The sequence below is a fragment of the Gymnoscopelus braueri genome (genome assembly GCF_963280865.1).
Source record: "Gymnoscopelus braueri genome assembly, chromosome: 11".
NCBI lineage: Eukaryota > Metazoa > Chordata > Actinopteri > Myctophiformes > Myctophidae > Gymnoscopelus > Gymnoscopelus braueri.
The window spans coordinates 18220104-18240958 of NC_137613.1; the positions used below are offsets into that span (position 1 = coordinate 18220104).

General features: G+C 43.9%; 1 protein-coding gene across 3 annotated transcripts; it reads right to left on the reverse strand.

The window, feature by feature from the left end:
• Positions 1–4107: 4107 nt before the first annotated feature.
• LOC308094770 (zinc fingers and homeoboxes protein 2-like) lies at positions 4108–17616 on the reverse strand. Of its 3 annotated transcripts, XR_013933991.1 has the most exons (5): positions 17482–17616; positions 12827–15991; positions 10823–11006; positions 5391–7687; positions 4108–5328 (listed from the first exon to the last, which is right to left on the reverse strand). XR_013933991.1 is itself a non-coding variant. In XM_080441595.1 (4 exons), exons 2-3 carry the CDS (start codon positions 15892–15894, stop codon positions 10826–10828), a joined length of 3249 nt encoding a protein of 1082 aa, XP_080297721.1. In that variant the 5' UTR covers positions 15895–15991; positions 17482–17616; the 3' UTR covers positions 4108–7687; positions 10823–10825. The 3 variants fall into 3 exon arrangements, 2 of the variants coding, with proteins under 2 accessions (XP_080297721.1, XP_080297722.1); XM_080441595.1 differs by having other exon boundaries at positions 4108–7687; XM_080441596.1 differs by having other exon boundaries at positions 4108–7687; positions 12827–15987; positions 17482–17599.
• Positions 17617–20855: the final 3239 nt, after the last annotated feature.

Below are 20855 nucleotides of genomic sequence, written 5' to 3' on the forward strand. Positions count from 1 at the left end.
TGGGTAATGTTTTTGCCTATAAAATGACATACTCAAAATGGGGACGCAGGGTTGAAAATGGTTGGGATTTTCTTTCTTTCTGTGCACAACTGGAATACAAATGCTTCCATTGCTGACGATTATTAATCAGTTGCCGTTTCAGTCTGCAGACTTTACTCCAGACAAGATGCATTACGTACTGTAATGTCTGTTGTGTTCTATCTTAGGCAAGACAAGACAAGAGCGATGTACACGGTACATCTTGCCTCGTATTCTTTTTTTTCCCCGCTTATGGCTCATTCGATCTATGCGATCCCTATTTGGGGAGTTTCTGGGAGCCCGGTCTATCTGCAGCCACCTGTGTAAATACAGTCTCTGTGCCAAAGACTAAGGGGGGAAATTCCAAAGGGGGAAACAGAGGGGGGATTGGCAACCATAGGCTTGTCACAGAGAGTACAATGTACCCCCACAATCCCTGTCAGCTGCACACAGAGCGTCCAAGACATTAGAACCACCTTCCGAATTCTGAGCTGTAAGCTGACTCAGTTCTAGAGCCCAGTCGATGCCAGATTTTTGGGACCGATGCTGGTCCGATTATCTATGTTTTGACTGATACTTTAACGTTTTATTTAATTACTTGAGCCCTATTTTTTTTTAAAATCTAAGATTGCTAATCTGGCTCGTCTTACTGTACCTACCTACACACCAAACTCCTGTGTTCATTTGACTCTGACAGCGTGAAAATGGACCCTTAACTGTGTATTTTCCCTCCCTTCTTCTCCATCTCCCATTCAACAACAAACTGACCTGGTAAAATCAATCACGGATCATAGGCCTCGCCTGGATTCACCTTGTCTGTGAATCCAGGCGGAAGCTATTCATGCGAGAGCAGGTGTCCCTGGTACTGGTGTATATAATCCGTTAGCTCCCCCACCATCACGCCAGTGAAATCTAAACACATCCAGGACAGTATTTGCTGTACTACTCTCTACTGGATGGACAAAGGTGGTGTTAAAGTGCTAAAATGCTTTTAGGGAAACCAGGTGCACTCTCTCTGGGTATGTTCAGATCTGGGTTTGATTCAAAAACACCAGGGTGAAAAGTGTGTAACTGAGACGGAAGGAAAGACTCTCGCACAGTGGCACAACCGGGTATAAGCAGCCCAAACGATGACCAGGTTATATTTTAGTTTGAGGAAGTCTGAAAAGGTATCATTCTTAAAGTAAAGTTCTCAATAACTTTTTCATTTTCAAGCCATTTTCCCAAAGGAAGTGCAAACTTCTTTCATTTCTCAAGTGGTGCTATTATATATTTTTTTATTGCCGCCATTACCCTACGTTGAATTGATTTACAACATCTTCTCCTAAAAGGTGCTTGAAAATTAAATTCTTATCATGTCACATTAGTGCCAGCTGGGGTAGGAAGCGGGCATTTCTTACTATCCTCTGTTACAAGCACAGGTGCAGTCGACAAATTTACTGACGCCAATTTATGAACTGGTTTTAAGTAGGGCTGGGTAATATATCATATTATATCGATATCGTGATACGAGACTATATATGTTGTGGGATTTTGTGTTTTAATCACTTATGCCTTATTTTATACTTTCACAAACGATCTACAAGCTCAAACAATGCATTGCGATGCGACACGTTGTGAGCTTGTAGATCTGCTATTTTTCACTATTTTTGAAAGGTTTTTAGAAATGTAAAAGAAAATTGATATCAGCACAATATGATACAGCATATCGATAGAGGTATTTGGACCAAAATATAGTGATCTTTGATTTTGTAGTTTTAACTTCCCTCCTCATAGTGCCAGTATGGTTGAGTCTTTCTTTCAGTCTTTTCTTTAAGTAAAACCAGTCAGCCATTACTGCATATTCTTAAATAATTCACTCTCGGGACATTCAAAGTTAGATGAATCTAAAGGAGCATTTGACATTCAGACATTCAATACAAACCATTCAACCTAAAAACAAGTCTCCGAAAGAGTTTTAAGCCTTGTGTGTGTCCACCAAGCACCTCTCTTCACAGGAGAGGACGTGCTGTGTTGCATGTTGCCGGCAGCGCCGAGAGCTTTAGCATGTTTTGAGCGCCCAGAGCACCAAGTAGTAGAAGTTGGTAAAAAATATTTTTAAGCTTTAGCAAAAAGAGCACCACGCTTCAAACTGGGGGTTTCAGCAGTCTCATAGCAACAAAAACAACCTGCGCTTTCTGCAAGCATCTGCTGAATGCTGTCTTTTTTTTTTTAAAGGATCAGTGGTCATAAAAAGGGCTTAAAAATCTTTCCAGAAATACTTTTTACAACAGCCTCATCTCAGTATATTTACCTGGTATTAACGTGTAGAAGAAAAAGTATTCAAAAACATGTAACAATCTCAACCTGCTACCGTACATTATAAAAAGAAAATGTACACATACAACTTCTTTTCCCATAGATTACACAGGTCAATACACTGGAACAAAGTACATTGTAATGCTTGATTTAAGCTCCATCATACCACACCGCGGCATCATGCGTCATAAAAAAGCCAGTCTCCGAGATCGACTAGTTGCGAGCTTGGAGACGGGCAATTTTCGCGGCGGGACGCCGTCTTATGACGAAGAATAAATCTGCCTTAAAGTGGACTTCTTTTCTGGACTGAATAACGTTCATTGAGGCCAACCCCAGTATGCATTTTAAAATACGGTATTTCAGATATATGTAGTCTTATCATCTTAAATCTGACCAGAACACTATAGCGGCAGAAGCGATACATAAAGAGCTCATAGTTTGTATTTTGTATTATGTTTTTTTACTATGTTTTTTTTTTCTTCTTTTTTTTCTTCTTTTTTTGTCGGAATGGAACTAGATTAGACTACACCTACCAAGCCAACATGTAGTAATGTACTGAATAAAAGGCTAGTTATCTTCTTTTATCATCATTATTATTACAGATGTGTATGTCTGTGTACAGGACGACAAAGAAATAATAAAATAAAAAAATCAAACAGAGAAAATGGAAATGGAGCGCAAGAGAGAGAGAGAGAGAGAGAGAGAGGGAAACAGAGAGAGAAAGAGATAGAGCGAGCTAAGGACAAAAAGTGAGAGACATAGATATAAGGTACATAGAAAGGTACAAAGAAAGATGGAGAGAAAGAAAGCAAAAGAGAGCAAAAGGAAAAGAAAGAGACAGAAAGACAGTTTGAGGGACAAAGTGAGATTAAGATTTGAATATGATTCAGGCAGCATGATTCTAGATTGTGTGTGTGTTGTTGTTGTTGTGTGTGTTTCTGTTTCCATCACTGTGTGTGTTTGTGTGTGTGGTCGTTACCATTTCAAACTGTCTGCCCTTCGCCAACCTTACGACAGTCTCACGTTTCATTTTCTTGTTTGTTGTTTTTTGTTGCGGTTGTGTGTTTTCTCTCTTGCTTTTGTTCCTTATTATTGAAAAGGACAGATCCACAACAGTTACTTGGTCATACAAGCATGTTCCAACAGAACAGGATTTGAGTGCAGATTGGCTTATGTTGCTGTTTTTTTTTGTTTTGTTTTTTTCTTTCAATTTTCTCCAAAAAGAAGAGTTCGGGACAGAGTGGCTACAATAAGAAGAAGAAGAATATTAATAATTATAATAATAATAGCACTTGACTTCACTTCAGCACAGTAAAAAAAAGTCAGATTGTTTTTTCTTTCTGATTTGACGTGAAGCAAAAGCCCCCCTTTCCTCTCGTCTCCTCTTGTCTCGTATCATTTCCTCTCGTCTCCTCTCCTCTCAGCAGGGAAGCAGCATGTGGAAGTCCAGTGCCCAAAGGGGGGAGAAAAGTGAGTGAAATATTGCCAACTGGTCGGTCCTTAATTGTAGTGGTTCCACTGTGTTACAGTACTTGTTTTTTTTTGTTTACCGTGGCACGCACGCGCATGCCACTGCTGCTGGCACCATAGTTTTTTTGTTTGCATTTTCTTAAAAACTTCGACCATCGAGAAAAACAAAATAAAACAAAAAAAAACACCCCAGACGGGGTTTCAGAACAAGAGTTGTGAGAGAGAGGAAAAAACAAAGGGGGCGACGTTGCTCCCATTTTTATAAAATGTAACAAAATTCTCCCCCCTCCCCCCTCCCCCGCCCCACTCCCCCCAAACATTGTACAAATCTGTAGCAATACAGAAAAAACAAAAACAAAAAAACAAACAAAACATACATAATCCTTATTTACAAGATGAAGAAGAACCCTTTTTTTGTCAAAAGTTTTTCGTTACAATGCAGCAGATCCCAGCTTTGGCACTCGGCGTTTGTTTTTTTTGTTTCTTTTAAATCACCAGATCGGTCGGTCGTTCGTTCGTTCCGTCGGTCGTTCTGTCGGTCAGTCGTGCGGTCGGAGTCGGTGCCGCAGAGCAGCCACACATTCAGTGCTCCGTTCTAAATAGCCTGATTTATACTTCGTCGTACCACGGTGTCGTTTGCACGAGGCATGGTGAAAGCTCGTAGGTTTCGGCTGTTCTCGCGAAGACCGACACGGTCATGCGACGGAGTGTAAATGAAGCATTCCTCCTCCTCTGTGCTACTCCTCAGCATCCCAGGTCATGCACAACATTATCTCTCTACCTGAGGCCCTATACCTACACAGGCAAAAAAAAAGTATCGCTGTTGTCGGACAGAAACCTCCTATCTCATTCTCCATATTCTAACTTTTTGTGTTTTTTTTCCGTAAATCAACGCCCTACTTGATCATACCACAGCGTCACACAAAAGTAGCAAAAGTAGCAGATCCACAAGCTGGAAACGTGGCGCGAAGGGACTCGTTTTGAGCTTGTCGACCTGCTACCGTTTTATAATTTGAATCCTGAAAAGTAACAGTTTTGGACATAGAGATGTTATGTTAATTTCAACTCTGTAAGCGTCAAATGTTTACACTTTCAGAGTTAACCAACCCTATAGCGCCCTGTTTCTGGGCATGTCTTAATACACGAACATTCAGAGAAAATTGGCAAATATTCGCCAAAAATAGCAGATTTTTTTTTTCGGCAAAGAGATTTGGTATTGAGGAAAGAAGGAGGCAGCCAAGTACAGACCCTGGAGGGACCCCGGTCAACTTTGTGTTTATGGAAACTTTGTGCCCCCCCCCCCCCCTTTTTTCACCACACTGTCAGAAATGTGATGTTGCCTTCCCCACAAAATAAAAGTCTTAAAGGGAAGGTTGAGGATTTCTTGCAGTCTATCCTATAGTAGTGAAGAATTGTTTTCCTTTAACCCATTCAATCCAGGAACGGCATCTGTGTCATTTTAGATTTGAGCTACAACCATTATTTTATACTTTGGCTATTCAAAAATAGCAGATATTTAAGAGAGACCATCAGCCCAGTGGACTACCTTCAGAAATGCTGCCTCTCAGACCTCCTTTGACAAGAGCAATGGCAGCACATACTACGTCCACTGGAACCACAGTTCAAACACACACAGCCACTGCAGCCAATCAGGCTAAGAAGCACATATTGACCAGTAGGGAGGCTTCGCCAGGAGCAAAAAAGGAAAAAGATAGGCTGTGCCAACTGTGCCCCAAACACAGAAAAAAGCTGGTAGACTGTCAACAGCAACTGGTCGCATGTCAACAAAAAAACAGACATCTACAAGAGGCACTGCGGAAGTTGACGGAGGAAAAGGCTAACTGGAAAGGACAACATTAAGAACCATATGTTTCTGGGCCATTGTTCTGTTAATGGACACAATGTGCATTGTCGACATCCTTGTTTTAAATATTATGAATGTGTTATTACCAACCATTGTGGAAAGATGTTATTTTCATTGTCATTTTTAAATTAATAAAGTCAATCGACCAATCGACCAATTTTTTAATAGCCAAAGAAATCTAAAATGACAGAGATGCGTTCCCGGATTGAATGGGTTAAGGACATTCGAAAGATTTGGGAACGGTTTCTGCCCGATCAGAGAGCCCCATTGACTTCCATTATGTAAATTAAAGTGAAATATTTAAAAACATAAAGATAAGTGGAGGTACTTCTGTGGCCTTCTGGTAGAGTGCACAAGACTAGTTGGTGCTGATGATCAGTCACCTACCTATAGTAACACCCACCTATAGAACAAACTAAACTCTCCTTCTACAGCACCGCAACCCAAGTGCGGAATGCCCTGACGGCCTGACCCCATCCCTTAAAAAATGCGGATCACTGGCTTCCTTTAAAAACAGGCCTGAAAATCCACCTTTCAGGAGGCCAAAGGGGGAGGTAATTATCACTTCTCCCAGAGGTGTTCTCCCCCCCGGCCTTTTTAAACACCATTTCTTTCCCCCTTTATTTCTAGTATGTACATATAGTATGTATGTACATATAGTTTTATATTTAAGATGATATTGTATTTTGGTGTAATTATTTTATGCTATGTTTATGAATTGAATATATAGGGCCTCAATGGAAACAAGTCCACTGGACTTTTTTGTGTTATCCTTTTAGACTAAGCGTTTGACTGTAATCGTGCCGTCTGTCTATATAAAATATTCAATCAATCAATCAATCCAGCGGTTTTCGAGATTAGCTCCAGAACCCAGACAGATACACAGACAGACCCTCTTATAGACGGCTAGACTCCTGCAGAGCCACGCCGTAATAAATACGGATTTAACATTAAATAATGTTTCCGGAAAATAGCTCCTCGTATCCAAGTAACATCTTTAGAGAACACTGGACACAGTTTCAATTTCACTGGGCTCTGCACAGTGTAGCTTTTTGGTAGCATGTGTTTTCCTAAAAATAGACTCACGCTGCCACGAAAATTGGGGAAAGAAAGTGCCTATTTGCAACTTGAGACTCAACGTGGCGATGGAGCATTTTTAATTCATTTCCACACGTCATGCTCCTCAATTCCTCAGCTGCGCTCCTAAACTTTTCAATTTAAGAGCCCATTTGGCTCCTCTGCTGTAAAGCCCCGTTTTGACTTCCTGTGATAGTCTCTCGCCCATCCATTTCGTACAACAGTCACATGTTAACCACTGAAACTCTGTATCATTGCTGTCGGGTGCACAGAACCGTTCCTTTTTTATTATTATTTTAAAAACATTTCAAAATAGAGAAAATAGCAGATCTACAGGTACACATTGATGCGAGGCGTTGTGTGCTTGTAGATCGGCTATTTTCACTACTTTTCTACGGAAAAACATAAGAAATGTGAAACTTGGAGATGTGGAGAAACAAGGTTTCTGCCTGACAACAGCGATATACGGTGTCCCCCAGAGGTCTACACTAGGTTCTCTCCTTTTGTTCCCCTCTACACGAAATCTCTTTGCCGATAATAGCCGATCTACAAGCTCCACGGCGAGCTTGTAGATAGGTTTTTTTCACTGAATGTTTTGCCTGTTTTGCTGAATGTTCGCCTATTGTGACATACCCAGAATAGGTATGGTAGGGATCCAGTGGTTAAAGAAGGGGTCGTTTTTTTGGAAGAGGGGTCATTTAAAAAAATAATAATAATCACATTATTGGCTCTGACATGACGGAGGAGAATTGTTGTGCATGATCCGGGATGCGACAATCACAAGATAAAAAAAAATAATCTTTTTTTCCCCCACGTTTAAAAATCTCTTTCCATCCATCCACAGTACTTTTTTTTTCTCCATTCCTCGTCGTTCTCGCTATTTGATTCTCTCCGTGTCTTCCTGGCTCCTGTGTGTGTGTAATTGACAGCAGTGATGGCGGTGACAACCTGTCTTCACACCTGCGAGGAAGAAAGACAGAAAGGCATTATTAACCCCCCCCACCACAAGAAAAAAAAAAAATTAAACGCTTTTTTTTTTTTTTTTACACCAGAGAAATGTCAGTTTCACAAAGGCTTGGATCATTTGCCTCCTAAAAAAAAAACCCAAAATGAAAGGGGGTGGGGTGGGGGGGGGGGATTAAAAAGCAATTGCACTGCCAGGAGCCAGTGTTCCTGGTACCCCGGGTGCTGCTGGGAACTAGGGCATATTGTGAAATACAGCGCTCTCATAGACAAGAGGCCAGGACTGGCTGGCGCGCTCCCTAATCCATGTTAAGAGGGAAATAGTAAAATTGTGCATTGTGTACTGTAGATGTGATTAAATGAGGCCTGCGGTTTGGGGGCGATTAGGAGGACAGTGCCATTGTGGCGTTAATGCACGCGGACGTGCTCGCTCACACACACTCACACTCTCTCACACTCACACTCACACACACACACACACACACACACACACACACACACACACACACACACGCACGTCAAAGACAGTTGCACCTGGAGGAAGGAAAACCATTTGCAAAAGGAATGCCACATGATCATGTCAGGCACACAGGGATATCTGGTTACATCTATTGTCTGTTGAGTCCGACCCTTGCACTCGTCAGCTACTAGGCTGCTTGTTATGTCGGCAATCGAGGAATGTAAGCCTTATTCTACTGTTCCAGTCACTGTAAGTTCACAGGGTACCGCGGGCTTCAAGGTGAGAGAGTACAAGGCGTTATTGAACTTTTCTGCATCGTGTAGATGTAATTAGATTAAAGTTCAGAGAACGGATCAATAATATCACATCGCCGCATCCTATTTTCCGACGACGTGGGGAGGCGAAACCTCACAAAAAATCCAATCCCACGAGCACACCCTCGGAATGCATATTGTTGCTTTACAAAAGTGGAGAGGTGCAGAGTTGAACAGTGTGTGGGAACCGTCTTTCCTTTCACATGAATTTGATCTCTGAGGTCTGGCAAATACTGGGTGAAGTTGGTGCGGCGGAGCCGAATCCTATTGGGGCCATTTCGATGCACACAGCTGGCTTTTATTTGAAAACCCACCAGAATGCGGTTTAACGCCTTGGCGTTTGCCTAACCTTGGTCACATTGTGAGCCGTGTGGTTCTGTTTATTTCCAGGGTGTCCCGACAACAAAACGGCAGCTGATTACACTAATTAGCAGACCCTTCAATCACGGGGTTGGGGGGCGGAGGGTACTAATTAGTGAAATCACCGGGTGTAGTTGTTTTTTGGTATAAAAACGTGCACGCCACAGTTTGGTGGCTTCCAAAAATTCACTGTTGAAATTAATTCACTGTGGTCTGATTTAATAAATAAAATAATAATATCATGAAACGTGCTTTCAACACATCGCAAAATCTCTAGACAAACGGAAGACGTGTGAGAATGTTAAAACTCCAATCACACTTAGGAGTCACTTACTGTAGGAGCGCAGCACAAACAAGCAGAATGCTATCGCGTAAAGGTGATGGCTTTCATGTAAAATAACTTCCACACTGGGGGGTCTGCTTCTATTTTCAGTCTCCAGTCACTCAAATGTCTTTTTCCAACTCAATTCTTGGAACTACATTTTGTTGCTAAGCAATATTTGCCAAAACCCACACAGCTACTCAACACAGTAGCTTCCTGGCTGGGATGAGATGGTGTCTGTTGCCCAGGCTGGCAACACTGGCTTAATGAGCATTCTGGAACATGGCTATGGCAGTGGCTTTATTCCAGTCTATTAATCTTAGTGTTAACTTGTGGAAAAGTACTGCAAGTACATGATAACACTTTGTGCAAGTGCGTAATAAACTACTCGAGCAGCGCATAATGTACTTACAGTACATGACCGCAACAGCAGAATGTAAGTATGGTACATCTATTAAAATAAATCCAGAAACCTCTCTCTCTCTGTGTGTGTGTGTGTGTGTGTGTGTGTGTGTGTGTGTGTGTGTGTGTGTGTGTGTGTGCGTGTGTGTGTGTGTGTGTGTGTGTGTCAGGCTTCCCTGATTGGCCAACCCGACTCATCGGCTTCCCTGATTGGCCACCCGACCCATCGGTTTCCCTGATTGTGGGTTGTGTGGGTGTTTATACTCCCTCTTATTGTGACTGACTTGACAGTGTGACTGAATTCTTGTTGTCCTAGTCTAGTCTTCTTTGTCTTGTCCTATGTTTTTCTCTTGTCCTTTCTTTTCCCTTTCTGTGTACTGCGCCCCGGGGCCAGTGCAATAATTGGATGGCGGGCGCACTACAAATCCTGAACCTGATTGGCCACCCCTGACCCATCGGCTTCACGGATTGGCCGCTGCGTTTGTGCCGCTGCACCAATATAAAAGTAGTGTGCACAATAGAACTCCATTCTTTTACAGAGCAATGCACACAATGTCTGTGAAGAAAGGGAATCTTACCGCGCCAAATGAAGGCAGGTCCCGTGCATCACAGGAGCAGCAAGCGTAAGAAAAGACACTGGAGCAACTCGGGAAGAGGCTCAAAGTTGTCTGAGTTGCTCCAGTGTCCTCTCGTTTGTACAAACTGTCCCCCATTTATGCCCGTGTACGTCATCAACATTGCGTACTATGACAACGGGAAATCTGACAACAAAGGGTGCTACATAAACGTGCGGGGCACGCATTCCCTGGTAAACCATCCCGGTCGCATGAATTCACATTATCATGTGTCTTCTGCAGACCGGTCTGGCCCCCAGCGCTGGGTGGGCGTTTTGCAGAAACCAAAAAGTGGAAGAGCCAATCAGCGTCTGCACTCAGTCTGTGAAATTAACCCATTAAGACCTGAGGCTGATTCTTCTAAATCAGTAGTTCTCAAACTTTTTAGTGCCAAGGACCCCCAAAATTATATGTATTTGGCCGCGGACCCCCCCATCTGAATTTTTTTTTGTTCCAGGGATCCCCAGAAGAGAAGATTTGTGTTAAAAAATTAACTTTTCAACATTTTTTTTACATAAAAAAAAAAAAATAGCAGATATACAGTACCAGCTCGCACAAGGCACGAAGTGTCGCGCTGTGAGCTTGTATATCTGCTATTTTTGAATAGCCAACGCTAAAATCTAAAATGACACAGACGCTTTTTTAAAACCGTTTCTGTACCATTTATCCAGTCAGCCTCCCAGAGGCGTCCTCGACCATCTTCTTCTCTCTCTCCAGAGCCAGCTCCCGTACTCTCCTCAAGTGTCCTCCGTCGTCCAGCCAGCTCCCGAACACCTCCCGGGGTCCTCCGACACCTCCGCTCTGTATTCCGTTCTTCAGCTCCCCTGCGTTCTGTGGTCTCAGCCTGGTAATAGCACACCCCGAGTCAAGGTTTGTCTGGGCCTTACAGAGGGCAAACTAGTGTGTTTCTTCAAATACTTATAATTCTAGTTTATGTGTATACGTGCCGTAATATCTTGTCTTTAGACAGGTTCCCAGTGACCAAATGACGCACTGAACCATCGGAACTCAAATTTTAAGGCAGCTTTTAAGTAAAAAACATTGGCCTCAGAACAGGATATCACAAACCCTGGTATACTCCGTTGTTAAAGCACTAGCTTTTCGATGTATTTAATAAATAAAAAATAAAAATAAAATACATAAACTAATTTGCATCTACCATAGCATGACCACTGTTTTGGGGTAAGTATTTGCTTGATGTCAAACTTCTGGGTTGAAATGTTCTCCGTGACAATTTCCTTGTGCAGTAATTATAATGTTCTATACGTGCTGACAAAGAAAAAGCAGCAGAACATGGTGCTGTACTTGACATCGCTGTCCTGTATACGTGCTGTTATGGCCCTGGCTGTGTGCACAAGCTTACAAAACAGCAGAACAATTACAACACATCACAGCGGTGCTTTTCAAAGACCTGCTGTATCTCACGGGAAGAATAAAAGGCTTCGTCAAATTATTTAGGTGATATTGTTATTCAAGGGTTATGGTCGTGTTATTTTGAGAGAGAGCTTTCTCAAAAGAAAATTACACTTAATAGGTTGCCATCAAGAAAACAGGGTAGATTGTACTCTGCAAAGCCTATCAAGCTGCCCTGCAAGGGGGCAGCTTGAAAATAAAAGGGTGCAAACAGAGAAATCTCTCTCTCTCTCTCTCTCTCTCTCTCTCACAGAGAAGCTGGTACCAATATTCTATTTCTTTGAGACACAGGAGAAGAGACACTTTTCTTATTCAAACAGATGGTGACAAATATGAAAGCAGAGAGAGAGGGGATGTAAAGTGCCTGAACACCTTCACTGGCACAAAATCAATACACTCTCGGGCATAGCTAGGCATTCTGCAGGACAGAAGCATCCACCTAATGGCTTACGGTATGCAAAATGTCTGACCTAATGATCCCAAAACCAATCAAAAGACACGACAGGGAAATACGTCTTAAAACATTTAAGATTTAAAGGGATACTTCACTTTCGGGCCGGGGACACATTTAAAAAAAATATTAAAAATAAATGAAAAAAGTTATGGAAAATTCATGGCCCCCTCACACATTAGTAGGACACTCTAATGCGTGAGGGGGCCATGAATTTTCCATAACTTTTTTCATTTATTTTTAATATTTTTTTTAAATGTGTCCCCGTCGGGAGAGTGAAGTATCCCTTTAACATTAAGATATAAATATGTGTCTTTAAAAGGACAATACCAGCATCTGTTCACAGATTTGGTCATGTATCATACGTAAACATAGACCATTTTCCCCGTTGATGGCTTTGTTTTTAGACTAGCGTTTGTTTACATTTTCTTCACGGACTGCTTTTGGCTAATGCTCACATTAAAATGCTTTAAAGTTCAAAATAACTTTGAAAAAAGTCCACAATTACAGTACATTACAGTAAAGTTAGTATGTTGGTTTACCTATCTCAACCATGTTTCTGCATATGTTTAGATGCCTGTCAGATTGTCAGACTATGCTGCACCGCAAGTCTATGATGGAAAACAATTGCGTACACGAGCTGAGAGCCCAACGTGAGATTTGAGCTTTAGCTACGCTCACGTCAAATTGACGACAGATTGATAAACGCAGAAAGTTGCGTCTGCACAAGTTTGATAAATGAGGGCCCTTATGCTTTGGAGAATGGTCGGTGTGGTGTTCTAATATGAACATTACTATACCTGCCGCTGAGCCAGTCATGTAGGTCCTGGTGCTGTTGAATGCTGAGGCTTTTGGGACGCAGTTCCGCTGCTAACCTGCCCAGATCACCCTCCAACATCTTACCACCGCCTCCTTCCTGGCAGCGTTGGATGATACTGGAGACATGTTCAGAAGAGCTTACTGACGCCCCCTGTCCACTGCCGTTCACTCCTCCGCCGGCAATGCCAGATGTTGCACTGTTCATCTTGTGAAACAGTTCTGTCCACTCGGGGGTGCTGCCTCTGAACCCCGTGCGGCTGTCAACGAACGAGCGGGCGAAGTCAACGCGTGGCAGACCCGCCCGGGCCTCCAGCTGGCTGAACTCCTCAGGAGAAGGCCACCTCGCTTGCGCAGAAACGTCCTTGAGGAGCGCTGGGGATCGGCAGTCTGCAGGCACTGAACAGGGAGAAGATGGGTTGGAGGGAACAGATGATGGCACGGTGAGAGGGGCGACGATAGGAAGGATGGGAGGCTGTGGCAGAAGAGGAGGGCTTTTGACATGGCCACTGCTCGGTTTGTGAATTCCATTCAGTTGTATGGCTTGGTGCAGTTGATGTTGATGCTGCAGTCGTTTCTCGACTACCGCAGTGCCACCGCCGTTGCCCATGCCAAAGCCCAGCCTCTTAGTGCCCATAGAGTTGAGCAGTGCCTGCTCAAGGTTGTCACGGAGTGCACGGCGCTCCTCGAACCAGCTCTCGATCTCCTGCCGCGACAGGCGTGTGGCAACCGCCAGGTTGTCGACGTCGATGTGCGTGGGGAAGCTCTTCCGCAGGAAGTTTTCTTCCAGGATCTTGAGCTGTTCTGCAGTCTTCCCCTTCATTCTCTCCAGCAGGGGGAACTGGGTGGGCACCGACAGTGACTTGTGCTGCTCAGCTCTGGGCGGTTCGCTGGCATACAGCTGTATGAATCCGTTGTTGTGGATGTGTGGGTTCTGCTCGTGTGACCATCTGGCCTCCACATGGGACACACCGTTGGCCTCGGACAGAGGAGTGGGTATCTTGTCTCCTCTGGGGTAGCAGACTCTCAGTTCCCCGCCTCCTTGCTGCTGCTCTTTCGATCTCGGTGAGGGAAAGCCTGGGGATTTGAGTGGGGTGCGAACTGACTGGATGATGGGGGGCCTCCGTATGTGTGGTGCAACCAGCGGGGGCGAGTTTGGTAGCTTCATATCGGGGGCTAATAACGCATGGGTAATGGGGTTTTTGTCTTTGGAGGTGATGTGCGAATGATGAGGAATTAGGTAGTTCTTGTACGGGGGTGCGATGATAGGCGGGGGTGCTAAGAAAGGCCGGTTTAATGACTGTTGAAATAGTATGGAGGGCAGAGACACCACCGGCCTGGTCTTGGAGTTGAAGGACGACGGAAGAGGAGCCGCCGCCGCCGCAAGCAGCTTCCCCGTGGACGACGGTGGCGGCATTAAAGGCACAGCAGCAAATGACCTCTTCGGCTCCGCCGGGACCGCAGGAAGCGCCACAGGTCTCTTCATCTCCATGGGAACCGGAGGCGGAGCCATCGGGAGGCGGTCTTTCAGCGGCGGAGGAGGCGGGGGAGGGGCCATGAGACCCTTGTCTTTCGGGTCCCCAGAGTGTGGCGCGACCGCCATGACGGGCCGCTTGGGTTCCGGGGCGAACATGGCCATCGCGTGCGCGGGCAGGGGCCGTTTGAGGGCGTGGCCCGGGACCGGGCCGACCCCCGCGGGGAAGGTCGTCGTCACGGTAACGGTGTTCAACCCGTTGGACATACTCGACGTCTTGATATGATTCGGGTGCTCGACCGTCGTGTGGACGACCGGCTGCAGAGAGGCTTTGGCGGACGACGGCCGCGACGCCGGACTGGCGCGCGCGGCGACGGTGAAGGTGTGGTGGGCCGGCGGAATGGAGCCGTTGAACATCTTCTTCCTGGCTTCCTCCACCTCCTCGGGTGACCACGTGATGCCTTGCTTTAGCCTCTGCGTGGTGAACCACACTTTGATCTGCTCCTCCGGGTGTTTGGACGCCGCGGTCAGCCAGGAGAGCTCGGCGTGCGTCGGGTAAGGGAACTTGCTGAAGGAAGTGATGAGCGTCAGGTTGTTGTCCAACGACGGGTTGTATTTGGTGGTGTTCAGGGGAACGGCAATTTTTGGTACGGAGTTGAAATTGGGCGGGCGCTGTAGGTGCGGGGTGACATGGGAAAGCCCTTGGAAGATTGTGGGTTCGGGGATGATCACCGTTCCGTTGATGTTCACCGCCGTGATTTGGTCCTTCTGCAGAAGGCTATCTAACTGGCTCTTCAGGCCGTTCCCCTGGTAGATTGACTGAATACTGTCGGGTGTTGTTACTGTCGCGGATAGGCAAGGGGGAAACGCGGCACCGCTGTCGTTGCTTTCGCCCCGCCCGTTTGTCAAATCGCATTCGACTGAATTGTCCATGCCTTCGATTGTCTGCTCTAAGATAGTCTGATTGTTCCTTTTCACCCTCTTGAACTTGAAGTTTGTTTCGCCCGGGTGCTGGCTCTCATTGTGCTCTGTGAGCGAGTCAAATTTCTTAGTGCTGAAGTTGCAGACGGCACACAGGTACAGTGGGTTGAGGATGACGCTGGGGTGAATCGAGTCCACGTGCTCCTTGAAGTTGTCCAGATTCTGTGTGGAAAAAGGGCAGTATTTGCACTCGTATTTCCTTTGCTGCCTCCTCGGGGTCGCTGCCTCATAATCGCCCCCCTCTCTCTCCTTTGCCTGTCCGCTTCCGTCATCCTCGAGCATCACAGCATCTTCCTCCTCTTCATTTGACAGTTCATTTCGTTCTGATGGCTCTGGTGGACTCTGGTTTTCAACCGGTCTTGAAAACGTCTCCTGCTCCGTTTTCTCTGGATTTTCTGGATGCTCCTGTGGCTCTTGTTTTTCACTCGTCGGGTTGCATGGTTCTGATGGGCCTCTCTCTGTAATGGCGCCAATGTCTACAGGAACATCCGATGGCATGTCCACGTCCATCGGCTCCTCCGGGTCGCTTTCCGGTTCGGGCAGGTCATGAACGACCCGGACCATGCAGGGCGTGGACGATTTCCTGCGACTGGACATGACGGCTGCTGCTGGTGGAGGTTACGTTGCTGGTTACCTTGATGATACTGCACTCGTCTGCTGGTGTTGGTGGCAGTGTTGAACAACGTCAACCTGGCTGTTTTAGGGCAGAAAAACAGGAAAAATAAACATGTTTTACTGTACATATTAGAAAGAACAAGGACTTCCATTTTGTGATTATAATTTCTCTATATTTCAACTTTTCCTAAATATTTGCTCTTTAAATGTCTGCACATACTGTAGTTACACTCCATCTGTAAATGTTTCTCATCTTTTTCCCCCTAGTGATACTTTAAAAGTTTTCAAGTTGGGCACAATAACTGCATTTGTTTGCCGCCAGCAGTACTTACTTGGTGCTTTCAATCATCTTTAAATTCATTTCCATAATGTATAACATTGGTTTATTTTATTACAGCGGCAAGAAGTCCCTTAACCGAGAAGTCTTGAATCTCTAGTCGTGAATCTATTTGGTGCATTGAATCGCCAGTGGGCGCAATTTGTTCTGTACGAGCTCAGAAAACTTTTAATTAATACAAAACTTGCATAATGTCACTTTAACTGCTGCTTTGACCCATTTAGACAATAAGTACAATCAAAACTCCCAGCAAAACGTGTTCTCACACTTTGATCACGTACGGCAGTGTGTATGGATGTGCTTTTTTTTCACAGAGAGATCATGCCAAATCATTTGCTTCAGAAATGCTATGCTTATTGATATGCTTTCCCTAGAGACAGAACAGAAACCCAATACATACTGAATGCTCTTCTGTACTGAGGGGACTGCAATGTGATAATGTGTATGCAACAATTATGCAAAAATATATACAGTACAATCATTTACTGTGTGAAGAGCGGTTGGTTCACTTGTGGACATCACTCACATGATCGTCTGAGTCCGTGTAATACAATATAATGTACACCGGATGACTAACGCTGCTTGTGTAAAAAAGCTTATTACACACATTATTATTAGCACTATCATTTCTTACTTTAGGCGAGTTCAATTATCTATGAATACGTTTCTTTCCCCAGCATCCATTAACCTTTAAACCAGCACTCTGCAGCAATGCATGGGGCCTGTCTAAAGCCTGATTTATACTGCGTAGTTGCATCTCTGCGTGACACAGACACAGCGCCTCTGTGACGCACGGTGAGCTTGTAAATCAGCCGTTTTCAACGAAGCATAAATTAGCCATTACTGCCGTCTTCTCGTCTTTAAGGTAATTCAAAATACTCTGGCTAATGAGGACAAGGCAGAGGGATAGGGAGAGAAGAATATCCAGTTTTTTATTATCTATGTATATATCTTCACTGTTTTATTTAACCTGTTTCTATCCCTTTCCCTTTGCTCTTACTCTACCTCTCTTCTCACGGAATACTACAAAATGATGGAGTGCGAACGAACGAAGAAAGAAAAAAAAAATCCGCCCACTTCATTACACCTGTAAACCTGTGATGTGTGAGTGACAAATAAAACCCATTCTCATTCCCAATACTGGGGAGAGAGCGAGAAAACGAAAGTGGCAAAGAAAAAAAAGTGTGAGAGAGAGAGAGAGAGAGAGAGAGAGAGAGAGAGAGGCCCCTTACTGGAGGTGATCAATGGAGGCGACGACGGCAGAGGTGGAGGTGAGGAGGAGGAGGGTGACGTTTGAGAACGTGGGCAGGGAGTCCGAGAGCGAGACGCAGGAGGAGGAGGAGGAGGAGGCGCGGGAGGAGTCTCCGGTGTGCGAGAGGAGGAGGAGGGGAGGACAGGCAGGGGGAGAGGAGGGAGAGGGAGAGGGAGAGGACCGGCTGGCGGTTCCGCTGCTGCTGCTCCTGGCCGGGTGCTGCTGCTCTGCGGTGGTGCAGCAGCAGTGGCGTCTCCCGCTCACTGGCAGCGTCAGCTCCCCACCTGGGCTTCATGGGAGGGCATCACACAGCACGGCAACACGGCACCAACGCAGCGGCAACGCACTTCAGACTGCTAGCCCAGACACAGCACCCACAACACACACACACACACACACACACACACACACACACACAGGGAGGATGGGAGGGGGGAAATTAACGTTAATACCCGCCATCCATAAAATAAAAAACTATATTAACCCATTAAGACCTGAGGCCGATTCTACAAATGCTTTCTTAAAATCAGTAGGTCTCACACTTTTTCGTGCCAAGGACCCCCCAAACATTTACCTGAGATTTCTCACAAGCTCGCAGTGAACTTGTATATCTGCTATTTTTGACCAATGCAAAAAAAAAAATCAAAAATAGTAAAATACTAATTAATAAATGTGAAATAGTTTCATTTGGTTTACTCAGTGTTTAGGGCAGTGTAGAAACAGACACAATATTATTTGTTAGAAAATTTTCTTTATATAAAAACAATCATTTAAGATTATAGTTGAGATATTTTTTTCCTTGTGAGACAGCAGCGCAGTGAAGAATGGCAGGAAAGAAAGGCTAGGAAGACAAATTGGCGTCCTGGAAAAAAGTACATGTTGAACGATGTGGAGAAAAAGGTAAATTGAGAGCGAGAGAGAGAGAGAGAGAGAGAGAGTTGCTGGTTTTCACTGAGCTACAGTCTTGTCATCCTGGGGAAGATGTGTAATAAAAGGAAAAATGCACATTGGACAAACAGAGAAAGACAATATTAAATATCGTTTGTGCCGTGCTGGAATATACCAGTCATTCCGGGAAGAGTAAGAGAGGAGAATCATTTAAATATTGTTTTGTATTTGCCGAAACACACTCTAGTTACCTGGAAACAGCAAGGTATGTGTATGAGAGAAACATATTGAACTCTTGCCTCCACAATGGGATGACTGGCATGTACTGTACCGTGCCCTTACAATATGACAGATGGCGCATAATGAAAAGCTAATTAATGGTACTTTTTAACGAGTAGTAGGAGTTTGTTTTACAAAAAAATCTTTTTTTACCAAAGCGGATCCTCTAATTTTGAGAGCTGGACTTCAGCTAATGATTAACCACGAGAAAAAAAACATTTAAGTCTGGCTTCCATAATGAGATGACTGACATGTACTGTCTGTGACACACACACACACACACACACACACACACACACACACACACACACACACACACACACACACACACACACACACACACACACACACACACACACACACACACACACACACACACACACACACACACACACACACACACACACACACACACACACACACACAGTATACATACTGTACACGGCATCTGACCAATCAGTGCCACTGAAGTGGCAAGGCAGGCTGAACTGCCACTGCAGGCTCGATGCTTAATTTATACCCCGTCGTATAACGATGGTGTCACTGTCACACGCCGAAAGTAGCCGATCTACAAGCTTACAACGCGTCACATCTCAACGTGTTTGTCAGCTTGCTGATCGGCCTGTTTTCGGTGAGCGACACCTCATTATCGATGACAAAGTATTCATGTCTGAATTCTAGAGCTGTGGCTGTGGAAATCAGCCGTATGTTATATATAATTGTCTCTGACGGGTGGAAACCTCATTCTTACAAAACTGTTACTTTTCAGGATTCAAATTCAAAAATAGCAAGAGCAGCAGATCTACAAGCTCACAACCGTCGCTTCGCTACTTTTTTTTTTTTGTTTATGATTTTTATTCAGCATTAGTTTCAGTATGTAGAGAATGTGGTTACAGGTACAATAAGACTCATGCCTTTTTCTTTTTTTTTCTTACGTACAGGAACAGACATTACAATACAATTCACATAGCGTTTAACACTCAGCTGGTTCAGAGTACAAGGCTGGTTCGGTTCGACACAACATTCAATTTTCCCCATACCCTCCCTCCCTCCCTCATGGGTCTTTAGTCACCACGTGGAAAAAAGAAAGAAAAAAATCAGCAAAGTCCACAACATGCTCTAGAGGGAAAAAAAAAAAAAGGAACATAACCTAAGAATGCTCCTTTCCCCTTTTTCTCTGCTACTTTTGATGCTTTTGTGTGACGCTGTAGTGTGATCAAGTAGGGCGTTAATTTACGAAGAGAAACAAAAAGTTAGAATATGGAGATAAGAGGTTTCTGCCCGACAGCAACGTTATATATTATACAAGGGAAAAACTTGGACGGCTAACACGACTGCTTCGTAAAGCGTGGTATCATTCTCGCCTGAGAAGACACTCGATATCACAGAATAGGATTTTTGTGATGAGTGATTACTGACGTCAACTACGTTGATTCATGCTCTAATACTGTTCCGGGTACATTTAAAAGCAACAAAGCACTGTTCAAATGCTAGTTTCTTGTCTTTGTGAAGTACAAAAGTATTGGCATCAAAATATACTTTAAGCACCAAAAGGTAAAAGTACTCATTATGCAGAATGTCCCGTTTCAAAAGGTATCGTACGTATAAAATGTATTAAAATATTTTTTAAATAGCAGATCTACAAGCTCACAATTTGTCAAAGTTTTAATAGGGCTGAAGTGGTTGATGTATGTTTAGTAACTAAATTAACTAAAGTAACTAAATTATTCAAATACATGTAGTGGAATATTTGCCTCTTGAGATGTAGTGGAGTAGAAGTAAAAGTACCTCAAAATTGTAATTAAGTACAGTACTTGAGTAAATGTATGTATATATATTATATATATATATATATATATATATATATATATATATATATATATATATATATATATGAAAACTAATTAATCTGAAACTAACTGGCATTCAGAGCGAACCCTCCCTTCTCAAAATAACTTTGGATGTAAGTGCCACACTGTTCCAGGGAGATCACATTAACTCTATCAAATGATAGTCCAAAGAAATAACAAAAACTATATATATATATATATATATATATATATATATATATATTTAACAACGAACCACCCAAGGCTGCAAACACCACCCTACCTGCTCTCCAAACCCCATTAAAAATACATTAAGCGTCTCTTTCAGAGATTCTGGAAACGACAACTTCACAGGATA